Source organism: Hippocampus comes, unplaced genomic scaffold (genome assembly GCF_001891065.2).
Source record: "Hippocampus comes isolate QL1 unplaced genomic scaffold, H_comes_QL1_v1.1 scaffold100, whole genome shotgun sequence".
NCBI classification, from domain to species: domain Eukaryota; kingdom Metazoa; phylum Chordata; class Actinopteri; order Syngnathiformes; family Syngnathidae; genus Hippocampus; species Hippocampus comes.
Window position 1 is genome coordinate 743,580 of NW_017805282.1, and position 20,217 is coordinate 763,796.

Here is a 20,217-nt window from a genome sequence, read left to right on the forward strand (position 1 = left end):
ATGACCGGCGGGGGGCCGAGCGTGGCCCCGCCGCTCGGCCCGCTTGGCGCTAAATCTGCCCCGGCGCCAATATTTCCTACTTGACCTCCGATTCGAGCCCTTTTTCCTTTCTCAAAAGATGTGACAAATGTAACCAAAGCCGGGAGTTATTAGTTGAAAATTCCATGTGCCCCCCCCCCCCCAAAAAAAATCTGTTTTTAATCGATCCTACCCCGGCGAAATGCAGCTTCTGTGTCACAGGCTTGAACTTCCACAAAAACCGTACAACCCCCCAAAAACCTTGACAGTGTAAAAATGAGCGCTTACTTTCGAAACACAAAAAAGTCTCAGCGAGCCCAAATTGCAAGTGAACGATAAATCGTCCGTTTTGGTTTTGAAGGACCCGTTTGCCCTCCTTTGCAGTTTTTCAAAAATGACCAAAATTCAGCCATCGTGACATGAAATTCGGGGTGCGTCTTTCGTAAGAGGCCATGACAAAATCTCAAGGCTGCGTGATTGAAATTGACAAAAAAAAAGTCTGCCTTGTTGGACTTGAATGTTGACAAACGGTTATGAAGGAATTTGCCCAAATATGCTCCTTGAGGGATGCGCTCGCAGGATTTTCTCACTCGCACGGCCTCTGGCGTCAATGTTTATTATTTTGAGGATGGGCCACGAAAAAGGAGGCGCCGGGGGGCCCTTGATTGCTTATTAGAGCTTTATTAGTTTAGTTGTCGTTTCAAACTTGTGCGTTTTTTTTGGTCAATATTTCCAGCATGAAACCATTTTTCTTTGTGAGAGGATCAGCTCCCTAACATTTCATGAATTATTTTTTTAAAAAAAAAGGATTTGTAGAGATGTCACATGATGTCCACGGAGGTGCCTACTTCCTGGCGTGCAGGTGGACTGGCTAAACAAGGGCAGCTGGTCATCACCATGGCGACTGCAAGAAGCCTTTGGATACTTTTTCTTTTTTCCCCCCCATCTCTCAAGTGGCTCTTTGTGAAGGCTGCGCCACTATGGAAGCGAACCACTTGAGGAGTCCACAATGCTGATGGCTCAATGCTTTTTCTTTTTTTTTTCTTTTCTTTTTTTCCATTTGCTCAACAAAACATGCAAATGTCGCCACCCGGCCCTTCCGAGCTCACAAAACCTTGATTTGATCTCCGCTAATGTCGCGCATCGGGTCTGTCGTGGCAGCCCGGGTTGTGCGGACGCGGCCCGTTGTGACGCCGCCTTTTGTTGTGTGCAGATTCCAGATCTGGGGGCCAGTTGGGAACGCCGCCGTCCTTCCATCACCAGCCACACTTTCCACGGTGAGTCCCACTTTTTGGGAGCATTTCAAAACCCACCTGGGTCCGGACCAGAGCCCTGGGAAAAGTTATTTGAGCATTTATTCGACAGTCAGTTTGAGGTCCATCTACTAGTATTCAGTTTGTCCTCACAAGTAAGACAATTCAGAAAACTTATAGGATAACGGTCTTCCTAATTTTTTTCCACTACTAGTGATGACAAAGAGCCTACTAGTGCATGGATCTTAACGCTTTCACCCACCTTGTAACCTGACAACATGATAAGCCGTCCATTCTGAAATGTTTTTCCACAGTGTTACGAGGATGATATTTATGTTCACGGGTTGTACAAATGTGTGTTACTAGTGAGGCATAACTGTGCGAGTTAACGTCAAGTGCACGGGTGTCAAACTCAAGGCCGGGGGGGCCAGATCTGGCCCGCCACATCATTTTATGTGGCCCGCCAAAGCAGATCAAACATGTCACTTTCCATGATGCTTTCTCAAATGTCGAACAAAATTTTTAATTCTCGTATGTAATAAAGAAGAGAGATATGGGAAGCATTTTTTTGTTACCAAAACCCTCGTGATAGTAATTTAAAAAAGAGTTGATTCAACAGTTATTCTTGACTTCTTTATATAGTTTCAGTCAAAACAGTCCTCAAAAGGAAACGGTAACTAAAACGTGGCCCGCGCCACAAATGAGTTTGACACCCCTGATCTCGTGCTTCACAAAGAGTACTAGTAGCGCACTGGTCTACTAGTGCAGAATTTTGCCTGACGAGTAACGTAGCAGTTCTACTAGTTTGCTAAAGTTATCCTCCAAGTGGGCATAATGTCATAAAGTTGGTGAAAAAAACATTAGTAAGACGAGTGTGCCATAGTCATTCGACTAGTGAGCTTCATCACCACAACAGTGCGGACACATATTGATACTAGTACCTGAGTCTTAACCTGGATCCTAAGGCTAAAGATCAATGCTCAAATGGCTAAAGGAAGCTACTAGCGATTGACGCTAGCTAGGTGGGCCGAGTGTAACACGGCACTTTACTAGTCAGCTTCAACCCTTTCATGCACCCTGTAACCTAATAACATGATACGCTGTCCACTGTAGTAGCCGCTGTCCCTAAAAGGGTTAATTGCATCGTAGTTGGTCACAAGTGGCATAAGTCCATCCTGAATCGGTCAAACATTTCCAAATGATTGGTTTCGACTGGACAAGCTTTTTTTTTTTTTTTTGGTCTTCTCAAGGTGACCAAATGAGCAAATCATGTGGTTGAGTGTCATAATCGTCCACTTGGAAGCTTTTGAGCGACTCCAAATCGCAACACGTAAAACTTCATCGCTCTCCCAAGCATCGGCCAAATCGAGCTCCCCCCCGCCAAAAGTTCCAGTTCCATCCTACATATTGACTTTCGCTGGCTTTGCAAAGATATGAGCGCCAGAGTCACTCTCCCGCTTGACAAAAATCCTCTTTTCTTGCCTCTGTGTTTTGGGTGCTACCAACCACATCTGCTGCTGCTGTCGAAGTGCTCTCAAAAAAAAAAACAAACAAACAAACAAACGGAAAAAGATGGAAACAAGAGTCTATACGCTTTGTTTTCATAGCTTTGGTGCTTATGTTGTCGCAGACCACAATATCCCCGTGGCTCTTGAAAGACGAGCTGCCACTCAATGAATTCATCACTCTCACTTGACTTCTTGCTGTCAATTGATGAATTTCAAGCGACGAATATGCTGACTGTAGTTCCACAATTACCGGTGGCATTTTTCTATTTTTTTTTTTTTTTTCCAACATACACTACTTGGCAATAATGTCGATTCAGTTTCTCAGGCGAGATTTTGAAGTGGGCGCGATGTTTGTTTGTGTTTGCAGGCACCAACAGCAGCAGCAGCAGCAGGGGTACCACGGGAGGGGCGGCGGCGCTCACGGCTGGGACCGGGCCATGCAGTCGCAGCGGGCGGCGTACCAACACAGCGCCAACCGTGGCGGCGGGCCCGGGCCCGGGCCCAGCGGCTACCAGCAGCGCTTCCACCAGCAAAGAAGCGACTGGCGCGAACAGCGGGATGAGCGCGGACAGCAGTACCAGGTACCAAAATGCACTCTGCCCGGAATGCTCGTCCGCTCACTAGTTTCTCTTGATGGGTTCAACTTGAGCAACTGAATTGCAATTTCTTTATTGTGCATCAGCTATCACTCGGCACCAATCTCATTCATTATTGGACCACTAATCATATAAACGCACGTGACTCCGACTCATGTAATCATTTTGATTGTGAATATGGAGTTGGTGCGCGTATTTCAGGTTGCACGTTGATGGCGAATTTCCGTGATGGCGAAGAAGATTTTAACAAGTTTTGTCTTCCTACTCTTGTTTTGGGAACGGAGGAGGCTCGCCCCAAAAAGTTCAGTCTTCTTATAAATAAATGCCCTGTGTTTGATTTTTAGGCCCACAGCAGCTCCAACAGAGGAGGTTACCCTGCACCACCGCCATCCAGAAGATATGTGTGGAAATGAACGTCTTTTTTTTTCTTTTTTTTTTTTAAATCCTTGTCCTCTTGTCACAAGTCCCCCCCCCCCCTTAATTCTTCTGCTTGGAAGTAAAAGCTAATTAGAACTTTTAAACATAGTCAATGTTGTATACCTTTGAGAGATTCTCCAATGTCACCTTTTACAACTTGTCCAATAAAAGAATAAGTCATGTGGAAAATTTTAATTTCATCCGAAACCTCAAAATGTGTTTTCATGATTTAGAACTGAGTTTTGTAATTTCATTTAGAATCGGTTGTGTCCAATAAAGAATGGATGGCGAGCTAAAAATTCAAATATTTATTGACAATCGGAACGAACTACAAAGAACATTTAATCTTGAAAGCCGAAATAATTCAAGAGTCTGGAATCTTCTCACGTTTTTCAAGGCAGCCCAAACTTTGGCTCCAAGTCTGTCTTTTATATATACATCAAATGTTAATCCATCCATTCACCCACCCGTGATCTGAAGCGCTGTATATCAAATGAAAACTTGCAGTGTCCTCAGTCCGGTTCTGTCCTACCAAGTTCTGCCGTAGAGCAAAGTGGATCCCACCGAGGAGCCGAGCACGCCGCCGGCGTAGTCAAGCAGCGCCGTGTCCGTGTGCGAGCGGCCCCCTTTGCTCTCCCGGTGCTCCCGGCCCTCCGGCTCCTCCCGAGCATCTCGCTCCAGCTGCTGGCTGGCGATCGTCTTGGCCTCCGCCGCCCCCGCCGCCGCCGGCTCGGAGTCGCCTCGGCCTGGCTTGGCGAGCACCGGCGAGGGGCGGCGGGCGGACGCGCACAGGCCGCCCGCGTCGTGCTGCAGCTGGGCCGCTTTGTCCTTAAGCTGCCGTTTGAGTTTGTAGCGGTGGTTCTGGAACCAAATCTTGACCTGGTTGGGGCTGAGGTGGATGAGGCCGGCCAGGTGCTCCCTCTCGGGGGCCGACAGGTACTTCTGCTGCTTGAAGCGGCGCTCCAGCTCGAATACTTGCGCCTGCGAAAAGAGCACCCGACGCTTCCTCCGCGGGGCCGCGGACAAGGCCGCCTTGGCGCCGCCGTCCAAGGCCGAGAGGCCGCCCGGCATCCCGCCGCAGGAGCCCATCAGCCGGGAAACTGGAAATCGACAACGCACGTGGTCGTGCGAAAAAGTCGTCAAGATCCGCGCGATGTTATTGCAAGATTTCGACAATTAATGGCCCAGCAAAGCATTGGGGGGGGGGGGGAGAACATGTATCATCGATATTTATTTATTCAAACACAACACGGATCGACTCCTACCTTTCCAATGGAAAATAAAATTATACTAAAACTCAAATTACGACTCGGTTCGAAGTACAACATTATTTCCTTTTTATGCAACGTATTTGTCCTGTAACGGTAATTTAAACAAATTGACTACAACGCAGCGAATTGAAACGAAAACGGTTTTGTGTCGTAAGAAATTTGACAACTCAAAAGGACTGACATTAAATTTGGGAATAAAGCCGAAAAATGTTGCTGAAATATTGCACGAAATTAGTGTAGTAATGTGAGTGATCGCGGCAACAATTAAGTAACTCACATTTCAGCATTTTCAGTTTTTTTAAACGCCCTCGACGTTGAAGTCTGGTTCGATCACAAAACGATTACCAAATTGCCCATAAGCAAACTGAAAGTAACTAAAGAACCTACACTATTTTTTGCTTGTTTTTTTTACGGGGAAAATGTAAACAAAACATTTTTTCCCTAAAAATGTTAACATTTTAGTCAGGCATTTTTCAATATTTGTGAACGAACGAATCCTCCGCTCTTGAAAATCGCGAAAGATGAATGAAAGTGAGTAACTTTTTGCGACTGTTGAAAATAGTCCGCTTGTTCTTTTCAATACCCAACACGAGTTCTCGAATCTAAATAAAGGAAACTAAATATTACTATTCGTAAAAATGAAAACAAAATTGAAAATTAATAGACCTTGGGGTCCTTTGGTCACTTTCAGTTTTGAGTCTTTCCAACTTTTAATCATTTTTCGTTCAAATCAAAGTTGGGTTATTTTTGTGATGCCATTTTAAGCGTGGTTTGTGGATCCGTTTCGCCGTGTCGTCTTCATTTGAAAACAACAAAAAGATGCATGAACTGGGAGTAAGTCTCCCGCAATTAACCCCCCTCACACTTATAGTATTTAAAAAGAGTCGCAGTTTATGTGTCAATCGTATGTGGCAAAGTGGATTGAAATGAACTGAACTAACTTGGTGCGTATCTTGTTTCGGGGCCGCCGTACCAGGCCGCAGCGGTAGGGGCAACACCCCTCAGCGTCTCCTGATAGGCCGGCATCTCCCCGCCGCCTCCGCAGAACCCCCCGATCGACCCCGAGAAGGGCGGCACGGCGGCGGCGACGGTGCTGTAGGCCCCGGAGGATGCGGAGGAAGTGGACAGGTGCTGTTGCTGTTGATGATGATGGTGATGCTGCTGCTGCTGCTGATGATGATGATGGTGGTGATGGTTGTGCTGCTGCTGGTACCGGTACAGGCTGGTCGGGCTGGGCTCCTGCACGGCGGCGCTGCCACCGAACCTCCGGTAAACGTCGTCCATGGGGCTGTGCTGCAGGATGTCGGTGACCGAGAAGGGGGTGGAGTGTCTCGGGGGGCTCAGGGACATGCTGGACGCAAGGACGCCTCCCTCCCTCCCACCACCTCGTCCCTCCTGTTGCACGATGAGACCGGGACGTGCTGCATGCCAAACCTTATCCCAACCGTGGAGGGTGGAGGGGGCGGAGCGACGGCGCTGATTGACAGCTTCGACTTGAACGCGCATTCCTCAGCAACTTGACATGCAGGTGAGTCAGCTAAGCTAATTTGTGTTCGATTTGTGTGTGTGTGTGTGTGTGTATGAAATCCCAAGAACCTCATTGAATAATGTCAATAGAAAAACAGGAAGTTCCAACTCCAACAAACCTCAGTTTAATTTACTTACAAACGTGTTTTTGACACATTTAAAAAATTGTACTCTAGTCGTCTTAACAAGTTATTTTTCAGTATCTACGTCATAATTAGATGCCTTACATTTTCTATAGCTTGAAAAAAAAATATGGGACGGTTGACAGAAAGTGTTGCTGTGTCCAAAATGTTCTTGTAGCTCCTCCTACATCCGGTCTTTTACCTGATGACTTCCTGCCTGCGGAGAAGGTTTGCTCGTCTTCCTTTCATTTCCTCAAGCATTTGAAAATGCGAATTGTGATGGTTAACTGAATCGCGAGTGTGTCGTGACTGTCAATTGTGTATTAAATAACGTGTCAGTGTAGCCTTTATTCGAGAAAAAAAATAGAATGGCCTTCAGGTGTAAAAAGCAATAACAGATGAGTTGACATATTTGTTGGCAATGGAAGCAGATTTATATAGATTTTAAAACGAAAAATGATGATTGAGTTGATGAAGATATTAAATGTCCAATGGCAGACTTGAATATACTTGAATATTTGCAAGCCCCGATGCCCCCCCCCCTTTCCACCTTCTCCCAGCAGCCAGCCAAATGGTCGCACTTTCATGCTCTCTCAATTCGGACCAATCACCTGAGTGCATTCAAGAGTGGGAGACCACTGTAGTGGTGGTGGGAGGGTGGTTGGGGGTGCGGTGGGGTTGTTTGAAAGGACCCCCTCCACACCACCTGTCTCTAACGAGGAGGCGGGGTCACTGTTTGGACACAATCAAGTCATCGTGTTCGTTTCGATTGACATTACAGCTCCAGTGGTTGTTGTTGTTGTTGTCCTTTGAAGTGCTGTCAAAATGAAGTTGAGTTGAGTTAAATTGTGTTAGGAGTCAATCTCCATCCGCGAGAGAGCCATTTTGCCGTGTTGCGGAAACGTGTAGTGAAGTCGGACGTATTCCCTAAGGGTGTCCATTCAAGTTGGGTCCCCGGGAGCCTCTTTACAGCCTGTTTTCGATGTTTCCTTCCTCCAAATACACCTGATTCAAGCCACGCCCCCAAACCAAAACAGACTTCCGGAGTCGTGAGTCTTTGCATAAATTTATCTGACTGACGAATTAGTTTTCTGAACCTTCTTCCTCTGCAACCTGCTTGGCCATGTGACCTGGCCTCCGTGTAACCATGGCAACGGCAACCGACATCTTTGTTGCCACTCAGCAGCCATGCGCTCATGCGGGGGCAGAGCCCATCTGCCAGTGCCACTTGCCGACTGGCTGTGAGACAAACCACTGAGTGGTCACCAGTCAAATGTCAACAAAGGAATCGAGAGGAAACAGATGGCGTACGTGATGTCGTGATATCACTTCCTGTTTGGCCGCCGAGTTGTTATTATTATTACTAACAATAATAGTGGTCAACACGTTTTTACTCATTTTTTTCAAATCAGATAAAAGTAAACGATTTTTATTTTTTTTCCCCTGATTTCAAATCTGCCCTCGTTGTTTTTCCTGCAGCACATTAGGTTTTTATTATAATAGTAGCAGTAATAGTAATAAGTGAACTATGTATTAATATTTATGAATGAAAGGGATATGTTCAACAACAGGTGGATTCTTTTTTTCTGCAGCGTCACAGCAATAAATGACAACGCGTTGTAAAATGCGTATTTCGAAAGCTTTCAGAGGTGAAAAAAAAATTCAAATGAAATGAGCCTCAAAACTCGATATGCGAAAAAAACAATCAAGACTATTTTTAGATCAGCCTCAAAAATCGTCGAGACTCGGATTCTAATTTGATTTGCGCTCGCCCGCGTGTGTGTGTGTGTGTGTGTGTGTGTGTGTGCGTGCGTGCGTGCGTGTGTGTGTGTGTGTGTGTGTGTTTTAACACCAATTATTGTTATTTGGTCACTGTTGCTGACGACGGTGGAGTTTTGGTGGCTTCGTGCTGCGTTTTCAAAGCGTGTGTCATTGGTCAAGCGTCTGCTGCCACCTTCCGTCAGTTCGGTAAACTGCATGTTAGTGTCGTGCAGCTGAAAATACGAAAAACAATAAGAAGTAGAATTATGACAGCATGAACGTAACTAAATGAATACTTTGCAATCTTGGGTATGACTAACTGCACTTTTTTTTTCTTTTCTATCGCCCACATGACATCACAACTGGATGAATCCTCGTGAGCGCGTGACGTCACAGGCCTGCCGACACAGTGAGTCTTTTCAGCGATTGTCTTTTTACAATCAACGTTTCTGAGGAGTCTTCCCTCCAATAAATAGTGTGTTGCCTTTCTATACGTTTACATAGCTAGACTTCCACATAATTTATTTTAAATTTCAGTGATCATTTTCGCAGCCACGTTTTTTTTCATTTCCACTGTATATTTAATTTTCAATGTCGATTGCTGTTGCTGATATTTCGTCTGCACTTTCTACTCACGTTCTTCCCATGAATTGGACCGTGCAGGTTTGTTTGTTGATGTTGTCGCATTTGTCATTGTGCGCCTGTTAGCGGAACGCATACCGCATTGTTCCGTGATCTTAAGAAAAAATAAAACAAAACAAAAAAAAAAAACAACACAAACATTACACTGTGCTCAATTCACGATTATTTGTCTTTATTTCAAAAGCAAATTGGGAATCTCAATTTCCAGCCAAGCATTAGGATGCGTGAATGCCTTCAATGTATTTGATTTCATCATGATGAAGAAATGAAAGACATTTATGAGCTGAGATATGATCAAACGTTTCGGAGTCCTAATGATGGCTCATCCTTTCGTTTGGCCCAGCTCGCATGGAAAGTTTTTTTTTTTTTTGGGGGGGGGGCTTCCTGACCCCCCACTGTCACCGCCAGTAAAGGCTGACTTCAACCATCCTCATGCACACCCACGTACACATGTCGACCACAAAACATGCAACACAACACACATGACTCAATAAGATTTTGCCCTCATCAAGAATTCTCATGGACAACATTAACATCTTAAAAGGTCAAATTTCAAGATGAGGTTTCTGTAGCATTTTGTTAAAAAAAAAAACATGTCATTTTTATTTTAGGGATAGCTTTTATACATCACTCCACATCAAAAATCAGCTTCACTTGAACATGCAAGGTCGGGTACATAATTGAAATGTGTTCAATTGAAACGCCAGTTGGGTCAGCAACCCTGATCGAATGACTTTTTTGTTCATAACATGAATACAAACATTTTTTTAAAAGTACAAAACCGTCTCGATTGATACGTTGTGAAACATTAGAAATAATTTAGAAAAACACATTTACAGTAGACGTGAAATCTACTTTACAATCTGTCAACATGAAATAAAACATGTTTTTTATTCAGACTAAAAAATACGAAAAGAACAATAGAATGAAAAGAGTGCTTCAAGAGTGCTTGTATCCAATGACGTGTGCGCGCTCGCGCGGCTCAGGTCCAGTTGCCGTTCCAGCAGGTGAGCCTCGCGATGGCCCGCTGGCTTAGGTGCGCGTGGGCGCACAGCGGAAAGGCCAACCGCAGGTCGAGCAGGCCGCTGACCCGCTCGCTCGGTTTCCCGTCCCGCAGCACAACCGCCGGGATGGCAGCGGAGGCGAATCCGCGCTGAGCCTGCCGCAGCGCCTCCACGCTGCGCTCCGCGCGCTCGGCGCGCTCCCGCTTCATCTTGTAGCGGTGGTTCTGGAACCAGATCTTCACCTGGTTGGGGGTCAGCCGGATGCGGCCGGCCAGGTGCTCCCTCTCGGGCGCGCTCAGGTAGCGCTGCTGCCGGAAGCGACGCTCCAGTTCCGACGTTTGCGCTTTGGAGAAGAGGACGCGACGCTTTTTACGGCCACCGACGTCGCGCGGCTCGTCCGGTGACGCGCCCGCACGCGCGTGCACTGCGGAGGACAAAGTCGCCGTCAAACGAACTGCGGTCATTCATCGAGTCGTTCATTTAGCAATTAATCAATCGAATTGGAGCACATGCAAACAGAGCCGAGATTCGAACACCGAACTGCCCCAGAACTGGCAAGCATGACTTGTCCCCCTACAGCTGACCATCATTTGTGTTGTAAATTTGCGCTCACGTGACAAGTTGAGGCGAGACTCGGCGTGGTTCTTCTCGGCCTCGGCCTTGGCGTCGGCCTCGTCTTCTTCCGGGTCTTCGGCACCGGAACCGCAGCACGTCCCCGCAGCGTCCGGCAGGTCCAGAATGTCCCGCACCAAGAAGCCGACGCGTCCCAAAGACATGGCGCGCGCGCGCGCGGGAAACATGACAAAGAGCCAAAGAAGAAATTTGGAATGCGGGGAAAAGTTCCGAAGTACAATAATTTGTGTTTGTATTCTCCGACAGGTTCCTGTGTGTTCTGTGTTTTCTTGTTCGAGAAGCGAGCATGGACTGCAGCGCACGCACGCACGCACAAACGAGAGGCGCGTGCTCGTTAAAAAAGCGCGAGGCCGAGGAGGTGGGTCAATGTCGTCACTCGGCCACTTCCGCTTGTTTTTTGACCAAATTTGGAAGGCAGGACCCACACGCAAGCAGGGAAAAAAAAAAACCAAATAGTTATTTTCGAACCAATACATGCATGACGTCGATTCGAGTTGTGAGTTTTTTTTAACAGTGTGACAAAAGAGATATCAAGCTAATCAATTCACGTTAGACTGAAGACTTGATTGACATGTCGTAAATGCAGTTTAAGACACCTTCCTTTTCCCCTTATTTTCTTTTTATCAGAAAAAAGAAAACCAGAAAAAGAACGACAATAAGTGTAATATTTTGTCCAATATCAAAGTCGCAACGGTAAACAAAGCCAGAAAAAAGCAAGTCAAATGTTATAATAAATAACATCATCAATCTTAGTTAAAAAAAAAAAAATCATCAGCATTTTTTCTTTTTTTTAATGTGTCACTAGGCAATTGAGTGATAAATAAATGGTTTCGTACGATAAAAAAACATCTTTAGGTAATCTATTACAAACAATTAAGCGTTATGTTGGTTTGTTGCAGGGTGAACTTGTTTCTATCTCTGTAGCATCTTTGTTCCACCGCGAAATAAATGATTTATTCATGAAACCTTTTAGGAAGTTTTTCTCAAAAGAAAAACCCCTTACACAGTATGAAAGCAAACGATCACGTGTCTTATTCAGATTTGATTCAATAACATCAGTTGAGGGGTGGTTTTGAAACATTGACAATTCTGTCATCATAATACTTCTAATACTTCTAATCATGTCGTCATCTCTCAGCCACAGGAAAGATTTTTTTTTCTCTCTTTTGTTTGCATTTGTCAGCGTTTTGGAATTAATGTTTGATCATGTTTACGTCTCATTGCATTTAGGATTGAAGAAGGAATATCAGATAGTAAATGATTGTTTTTGATTTTCTGATTCATTGTCAACATTCATTTGTGGAGGAATAACGCACACTTTTGCTACTTTTCTTTCTTTTAATTGGGGCCTATTATTATTATTATTATTATTATTATTATTATTATGCTTATGCATTTTGACTTTCATGTAAAATATCTTACATACTGTATGTGTGCGCGTGCGTGCATGCGCCCACCCGCGCGATAAAAAGAGAGAGAGAGAGAGAGAGAGAGAGAGAGAGAGTGTGAGTCGTGTGTGTGTGTGTGTGTGTGTGTGTGTGTATATATATATATATATATGCATACATAGACACATTTGTAAACTAACTTGGTCCACTTCAAGGTTTAAAAACATATTCCAGAATGGGTGGTCGAACTGTGCAAACAAACACCCGATAACACACAAAGCCACAAAGGCTGCACAGCCTCCACATTTAAAGCATTTATTCCCCCTCAATACTTTTTAATGATCTCTCTCACACACACACACACACCCACACACACACACACACCCACACACACACACACACCCACACACACACACACACCCACACACACACACACACCCACACACACACACACACACACACACACACGGACGCGTGCGCGCAAGCACACGCGCGCACGGACACCGACACGGGCAGTTGTCATGGTATTCTACTTCAAATGGGTGATCATTGCTTGTATTCATGACACACACACACACACACACACACACACACACACACACACACACACACACACACACACACACACACACTATATGTACTTTGTCTATGATTGAGGCCGTGCCATTGTAAGTCAATGTGTTTGCTGACTGGCAACCATTGCACTACTTGCCTGTCATCGACCTAAAATTGATTGGCGACTGGGCCACAGAGTGTCTATGTCTTCTCTGTGCTTGTGTGGAGACTCTCTCGGACAAAGTCAGATAGACTTCATCATTCATTGGGTGGGAGCGGGAGGGGGGTGCTATCGAAAAGGGACGGAGGGATTTCAAGCGTGCCGATGACATGAAAAGGTAGATTACAAATGCGGCCCATCCGCTTTGGGCTTTGGTGCCGCCTCCCAATGTGTCAACAGCGAGCTTCGCTTCCCGCCGGGGAGCGGAGCGCCAACGCCTCCCGCTGCTCCGCCGCACCGCACCGCGGGTGGCGAGACAAACAAAAGCACAAAGCCACAATGATGCCGCTTTGTAACCACTGTGGAACATGGAGGAACGATGGGGGGAAAATGGTGAGAAAAGCAATGAGTTGAGGCTGGTGACAAGGAGTTGAGGAATGGGTGAGGAGTTGTGGAGAGAGGAGAAGAGTTGAAGAGAAGACTAGGATTGGCCCAGGAGTTCAGGAGATGAACAGGGATGAGGTGAGCAGGCATTGAGAATTGGGTGGGGAGTTGAGAAAAGAAGCAAACAGTTCAGGAGGGAGGTAAGCATTTGAGAAAGAGGTGAGAACAAACTATTTACTGGTACTCGAAAGAACGGAAGAGTAATTCTTAATAGTGGCACAAACGTGCATTCAAATGGTTACAGTGTTTAAAAGTCACAATATGAATACATGGATAGAAAAAAGATCACAGACGCAAGTAAATAGGAGTAAGAAGAGGCAGAAAAAGTCCCCAACTATGATAATCTCCAGCATGGAGTTCCCCAAGGGTCAATGCTGTGACCCCTTTTGTTTGATGTGTAAATGCTGCCATGAGGACAGTTAATATGTAGTTCGATGGAGCCCTACCACAGCTACAGTGTGCGGATGACACTCAGATCTTGGTCTCACTGATGGCAGTTGAACGTTGGCCCGTAGATTTACTGCTAATTTTCATTTGCGATGGCATTTCACAGTTTTTGTTTGCCTTAAGTTTTGGTTAGACACAATCATGTGGTTTGGTTGTACATTTGGTTTTTAACAATAGCTAACTAAAACTATAACAATAGAATGAAGCCCTAGACTAACATAAACACGAAAAAACTTTTTTGCTTGACATTTTAATGGTTTTGGATATTTTTAATTTAGTTGTACACAACGTTAGTGACTTTCTTTTTTTTTTATTGTTGTTCGTACACTGCAAATTGTTTTGCACGTTGTTGTGGACTTTGTTGAAAAACCTAATACATGTAAACATTTATCGTAAAACATTGTACTGTTCACTTTTTCACTGTTCCTTTTAGTTGGCCCAGAGCAGTGACCGTGACAGTGAGTTCCAAAATTTGGTATTTGGGCTTCCTCTAGTGGTACTTGAAGACACATTTAAAATAGTGTACTAATATTTATCCAGTAAGGTATATTTGTGAAGATAAATGTAAATATCACTGGCTCCCTATACATTCTAGAGTTCTCCTGCAGATCCTATTATTTGTTCTTAAATATTTTTAAATATGTAAATGGCTCCATTCTGTACTGTGTACAGTTCATTTTTTAAATTTATTACTTTGGTTTTCTGTTTTCTTCCCTTCAAAATTTTGCTGCTGTAAATTGCGAATTTCTCCATTGTGAGACAAGAAAAGTTATCTTACTTCTCTGAGCTCCTCCGTTCCTACACACCTGCCCTGCCTCAGGTCTGCGGACCAGACACTATTAGAGGTACGGAGAGCTCAGCTTTACTGTTTTTGTGCTTTCTGCTGTCTTTATTATTAATTTATTGATTTATTGTTGTATATATATATATATATAACAGCGGTGGTTGTTTTAAAGTGCTCTATAAATACAGTTGAGTTGATATGTGAACACTTATTTATTATTATTATTATAATTTCTTTAAGCGGAAAAGTTAAATAAATCAGACATTTTATTTTGTGGGATTAGAGGGTTTTATTTCAAAGCCATATCGTGTTGCCCTATTTAATTTTTTTTTTGCTTTCTTTTAGTTTAGTTTTTCTAGAGTCAAGTACTGTACAACCTAAATAGAGATTATTTGGGCGTTCTATGATTAACTGCATCAAAACCAATCCAGAGGAAGCCACAATGAAAGCTCCGCCGCCATTGTTAGAAGATGTAAAGACACAATTGCTCTCCATGTTAATTGGATTCCTTGTTGAACAACATTTACAGCTACAGTAAATACTTTTATTTCAATACAATTAAAGGCAAATTAAAAGTTCACACGCGTTAGGTTGGTACGGTGGATGCTGGGTTGGAAGAACATAACAGGTTGTGACTTAAACTTGCAGGGAATTTGTGTAGGTACAATGTAAAAGCAAAACAAAAGAAAACAAAAATATTTGTACGTACAGTATGTAGTTTGTGCTCGCGCGCGGACTTTTTGTTTTGTGTTCCTTTAGTGCCACCTACTGGTCTTGCCATGCAAGCGACACACTCGCAAGATGAAATCCAGAACTGGGGAGCTCGACTTTCCTCTTGTGGCTGACCGCGGTATAGCCCTGGGTCGCACACGATCCACTTGAAAATGGATGAGCAACTTTCAAGGTGTTTGTCGTCAAAACCGTAATTCAAGTACCAGAATATGAAAGTGAAGCAACATGACCTACTTAAAGTAGTTTTACACGACTTCAACAACAAATATGCTGGTAAAGACAAAGTAAGCCATTCATCAATTAAAATATACAATATGGTGTCATGCCATGTCATAGATTTTCAACACTGCTTATCCTTTCGAGCAGGGTATGCTGGAGCCTATCCCAGCTGACTCAGGGCAAAAGGCAAACTAGACCCTGTACTGGTCGCCAGCAAGGCACACATAGAGACAAACAACCATCCACACAGTCAGTGAGTGGGAATCGATCCCACATATATATACACAAACAAACAAAAGAGTGGGTCTGTTAAAATGAAATGTGGTAAGGATGACTATTTTTGATAATGTAAGATATAAAGATGTAAATGTCTAATATCTGTATTATCTCTCCACCTGATCCCTCACAATGTGTACATTTGACACTTTTTTACACGCGTATCAGACTGTGTGTGTGTGTGTGTGTGTGTGTGTGTGTGTGTGTGTGTGTGTGTGTGTCTGTGTGTGCGCGTTAGAGAGAGATGGTCCATTGTGATCGTGTTTGCTGACACAGTACATCTGTGCTGTTGTGATCCCTGCTGCAGCACAATGAACAAAACCAGGCAGAGATGCTGAGGCACATACCCTGTTGCTTTCAACACACACACACAAAAGCATGACACAGATTCAGATTCATATGCAATTCTGAAACAGTGTGTCTAATCGACTGAAATCAGTTAATTTCTGGGGATAAATAATTTATGACAGCAAATAGGACCGAATATGCCCAACAATCACTTTGATCATCGGCACCTAGAAAGACGAGGGACGGAGGAGGGAGGGGAAGCAGAAGTAAAACAGGCCAAAATCTAGATGTCATGGATAAGGAGGAGCAAAAATGGATAAGGAATGGAGATCGCCTGAAGTTGAATGAATGCAAGAGTGTAAAACTAAGTCTTACATTGGCATTAAAACACTTCTTTTAGCATAAAACAGACAAATGATCCAGGTCTTTTTTAGGTGAGTTAAAAAAAAACATGTTTGGTAAGATTCCAACTACAAATTATGCCATTAAATCTCATGTTGCTAAGTGAAATTGGCTTCAGGGGCTGTATTTCCCCCAAATTCGCCATGGGCACAAGAAATCCAAATTTTGAGTCATACCAAAGATAAAAATATGATCTATCCCAAAACTGGGTGGTCTACCTTGGGTGGAAGACACTGCTTACCAAAACAGGACCCAGCATGACCTTATGCACCTTCAAGGGTGCTTCATGACATTAAAAATGTCATGACCCATGTGAACATGGAAACTGGTTTGACTGGCTTGGCCGACATCTCCGGTTGCCTACGAGCGAACACGCAAAGCCCGTTGGGAGGCAATTCGCAGCCTCGGCATAGATACTGCGGTAAACAAAATGACAATCATCATAAGTGGAATAAATTTCTGATTGGGCTAACCCAGTTTACGGTCAGATTTTGGAAAAATCTGTCTCATGAGTCAAAATTTGGCCTTCAGGGCATCATCATCCATGAGGTCGGCAAATGTCGGGAGGTTGATAGTCACACCTACCAAATTTCTTGTTGCAAGGTGAAGTTTTCAAACTCAATAATAATGTCATTTTATGCTTTGCCACCGCAACTTGTGAAAATTGGGGAGTTTTATTTAATGTAGTACTACAGGCTCAAGGGGAAACGTTACTCAACATTACAAACTGCCAATTGAATTTTTAGTTACACAGAAGTCTTTGTGAAAACAGACGCAAAGGGTTGATGACCATAACAGCAAATGTAGCGTCATGCAATCTTGTTTATGTTCCATTTGTGAGGAAATAAATGACTGGTTCATGACTATCTTTAGATGGTGACATCAGGGAGCACCCGGACGGAACGCCCATTATAATTTAAAAAGGACACAAAGGCCTTGTGGCACCGTAAAATGTCAATTGAATCAATGCAGCGTGACGACAACGTTGCTCAACGGTATTATCCAACATGCATAATTAAGCCTATCGATAGAACATACAGCAGCATCTCCGTGTGGAGTCAAAACACTACTGTCACGTTTCGGTTTGTGACCAACAGGTGGCACTGTGGGGCTTTTCCCCCTGTAGCTGCACACCTGTTGGTAATTTGGTAATTGGAGCTATAAAAGGACTCCCACCCCGTCCATCACCCGGCCTGAACACTCCAAAGAGTTGCTTTTTGCTACTGTCATGTTTGTTTGCTGTCATGTTTGTTTGTCAGGTTTTGGTCAGTGTTATGTTTTATCTTAAGTCATGGTTTTTGTTTGTTACTTTGGACTTTGTTTTGGATTTAGTTTTCTTTGTTTTAAATACACTTCTTCGAATACACCCTGCTCCTCCCTCCTGCCTGCTTTTTGGGGTCCACCACCATCACGCAAACGTGACAACTACTTTGCTCCGAGCTTCTGTGTGCACCAAAACGTTGTAATAGGTGTGAAAAAGGAAAATCAAACCAAAAAATTAATCTGAGATGTGATGGGACTGTTTGGAACATGCGTGGCTCATCTGTTATCTATCAGTGCACCTTTTTCTCATGCCGCGTATTCATCATTTATCTCAGGAAACATCTGCTGAGTGCAGGATACGCACGCCAAGAGTTCATCGTAACCAATTTTGAGGTGTGAACAAATGAGCACAGTATGCTAAGCTAACAAGCTTCTCCGTCTGTAATTTCGACTTGTCGTGCAGGCTTAATGGTCCGCAGTTTGACAAAGGCCGCCAACGACTTTTCAGCGCCATTAAACAAGCAATTCGACCTCGTCTTTTGTTTGACATCCGCAGTCCATCGTGCCTCATTGACTTCACGTCATGAACATCTCGCGAGGACGAGAGCGGGTGCAGCCCAAGTTGTGTTCCGTACGTCGCAAACTACAAGCATAACAATAAACCTTTTCTTTTTTTATACAGATAACTCTGCGATGATGTCACCTTTAGGGGGAACTCCACATGCCCAGAAACTCACCAAATTTGGTAAATATGCTTTTGAAAATGTATTTTAACTCATTCACTCCCAAAGACGTTTTTAAACGTCTTTTCAGGTCTAGAATTGGCTGGTCCTGAATGAGTTTTAAGGAGCCCTCATTATCTCAGTTCTGCCCACAGGATCATTAAAAAAAAAAAATAGCCCACCACGTGTGTTTCACCAATAGTCACGCAGCGGCACTTTGTTCTTCGTTACATTTTGGGCCTTTTTTTGAACCTTTTATGATGCCATATTAGTATTAGCTAACGATGTCACATGTACAATTTGTTATCTATGCGTTTGTATTTGCGTTTGCCTTGCTTCGTTCTGTTCTCGATTGCCTCGTCGCCAGCATAAAGGTGTAATAAAAGAACATACATTTGGGAGTAAATTCGGACAAGATATCGTACGTTTTGTGACATTTTGTTTTGGTGGTGTGCTGTGAGATTTTTCAGCTTTTAAAGGGGTGACTTAGCTCCATAAAGGTTAGGGAAACATTTGTCCTGGACAGACGGGTGATGCTGAATTAACTTTTTTTACTTTTTCATTTTGCCATCGAATATGGACAGGTGTCACATTTGATGATTCCAAGGATTTCTTTTCATTGGACGTCACTGGCTTGTGTACCTAATGAGGTGGCCAGCTCTGCATTGTGTGTGTGTTTGCGTGTGTGTGTTGTGTCTAGGGTTTGACACAATGCATTTTGTTGTGTGGGAGTTTGTGTTGTGTGGGTGCCTGTCACAGTGCACGCTTGACAAAGGCTGACTTAATGGACTAGTGCTGAGTGGTGGCGGCTGACACGCGCGCGCACACACACACACACACAGACACACACACACACACACACACACACACGTCTCAATAGAGCCAATGGGATGATGTCATGGCCATAATTACATTCAAATCTAGAGTACAGTACATATGTTGGACGTAATTGTGCTCTGCATCAATGACATCATTGAAATGAATGTCAAGAATGAAAAGATTTTTTTGCTTCAATTCTATGGAGATTGTGCTGCTCCTTGTGGTGTGCACTACTTGACCACCTGAGGGCAGTCAATAACAGACATACGCGTACTACAGCTGCATTAGTCATCCTTGGCAAAAGATAAGAAAAATAAACGATACGGCTGTGAGTATTGCTGTGTTGGTCGACTTCCTCGTTTCCGGTAAGACGGAGTCACTCAAGTGGCAGGAGGATTACGGTGCCTGACGAGGGCGGGCGGCGGTGAAAAGCAAAATCTGCGATAATCTAAAAATAGAAGTAGCAGCTTTGCTCGTGCGTCAAAAGATGAGGTGCTGACTCCTTCTCCTCTTTTCATTGCTGTGTGACATTTTTTTACATGGTTTCTTGCACTTAATATTTTTGATTTTGATTATTTACAATCACGGATTGATCAACCAATGATTTAGAAACACAAAATAACTCAACATAAAATGAAGTACAAACTATGATTCATTTAGTTAAAATGAAGCAATAAATTATTTTATATAATTAAAAAATATATGTATGTCTAAAACTGTTTATATTACGAATTTGTTTTGTTGAATTATTTTCAATTAAATTAGATAGACCGATAACAAAAATTATTAAATTGTAAATAGATGAAGAAAATGGTTTATCATCCTATTTTTTTAGAATTCAGCAACTGTTTAATGGAATAAATGAATTATAAAAAAAAAGAATGAAAGGCTTGGTCAGAAATAATCAACATGTTGTTCTCCAAATGTCCCCAAAATAGTTTGAATGAGTCAAGTGGACGCCCACCT

General features: G+C 43.6%; 3 protein-coding genes across 6 annotated transcripts in view; 1 reads left to right on the forward strand and 2 right to left on the reverse strand.

Moving 5' to 3' along the window:
• xrn2 (5'-3' exoribonuclease 2) overlaps positions 1-3,987 on the forward strand; it is a 19,013-nt gene extending 15,026 nt beyond the window's left edge. For 2 of the 4 annotated variants that reach the window (XM_019871548.1, XM_019871549.1), the window contains exons 29-31: positions 1,232-1,295; positions 3,147-3,360; positions 3,720-3,987. In XM_019871548.1, coding sequence (XP_019727107.1) covers positions 1,232-1,295; positions 3,147-3,360; positions 3,720-3,788 — 347 coding nt within the window. In that variant the 3' untranslated portion in view covers positions 3,789-3,987. Of the gene's footprint in view, positions 1-1,231; positions 1,300-3,146; positions 3,361-3,719 lie in introns of those variants that run through there. The other 2 variants (XM_019871550.1, XM_019871551.1) reach the window with 2 other exon arrangements.
• LOC109516771 (homeobox protein Nkx-2.4-like) lies at positions 3,804-6,583 on the reverse strand. The gene is made up of 2 exons (XM_019871552.1): positions 6,005-6,583; positions 3,804-4,892 (listed from the first exon to the last, which is right to left on the reverse strand). Exons 1-2 carry the CDS (start codon positions 6,567-6,569, stop codon positions 4,321-4,323), a joined length of 1,137 nt encoding a protein of 378 aa, XP_019727111.1. The 5' UTR covers positions 6,570-6,583; the 3' UTR covers positions 3,804-4,320.
• A 2,683-nt stretch (positions 6,584-9,266) lies between these two features.
• LOC109516708 (homeobox protein Nkx-2.8-like) lies at positions 9,267-11,247 on the reverse strand. Its single transcript, XM_019871451.1, has 2 exons — positions 10,733-11,247; positions 9,267-10,543 (listed from the first exon to the last, which is right to left on the reverse strand). Exons 1-2 carry the CDS (start codon positions 11,226-11,228, stop codon positions 10,098-10,100), a joined length of 942 nt encoding a protein of 313 aa, XP_019727010.1. The 5' UTR covers positions 11,229-11,247; the 3' UTR covers positions 9,267-10,097.
• Between the last annotated feature and the right edge of the window lie 8,970 nt (positions 11,248-20,217).

What these genes read in the sequence shown, in the direction of transcription:
- LOC109516771 (XM_019871552.1), bottom strand. Translation starts at nt 6,569, where the DNA reads ATGCGCGTTCAAGTCGAAGCTGTCAATCAGCGCCGTCGCTCCGCCCCC. An exon ending in CGAAACAAGATACGCACCAA is followed by an intron (nt 4,893 to 6,004) that starts GTTAGTTCAGTT and finishes GTCGATTTCCAG; the next exon opens with TTTCCCGGCTGATGGGCTCC.
- LOC109516708 (XM_019871451.1), bottom strand. Translation starts at nt 11,228, where the DNA reads ATGTATTGGTTCGAAAATAACTATTTGGTTTTTTTTTTTCCCTGCTTG. An exon ending in GTCTCGCCTCAACTTGTCAC is followed by an intron (nt 10,544 to 10,732) that starts GTGAGCGCAAAT and finishes TGTCCTCCGCAG; the next exon opens with TGCACGCGCGTGCGGGCGCG.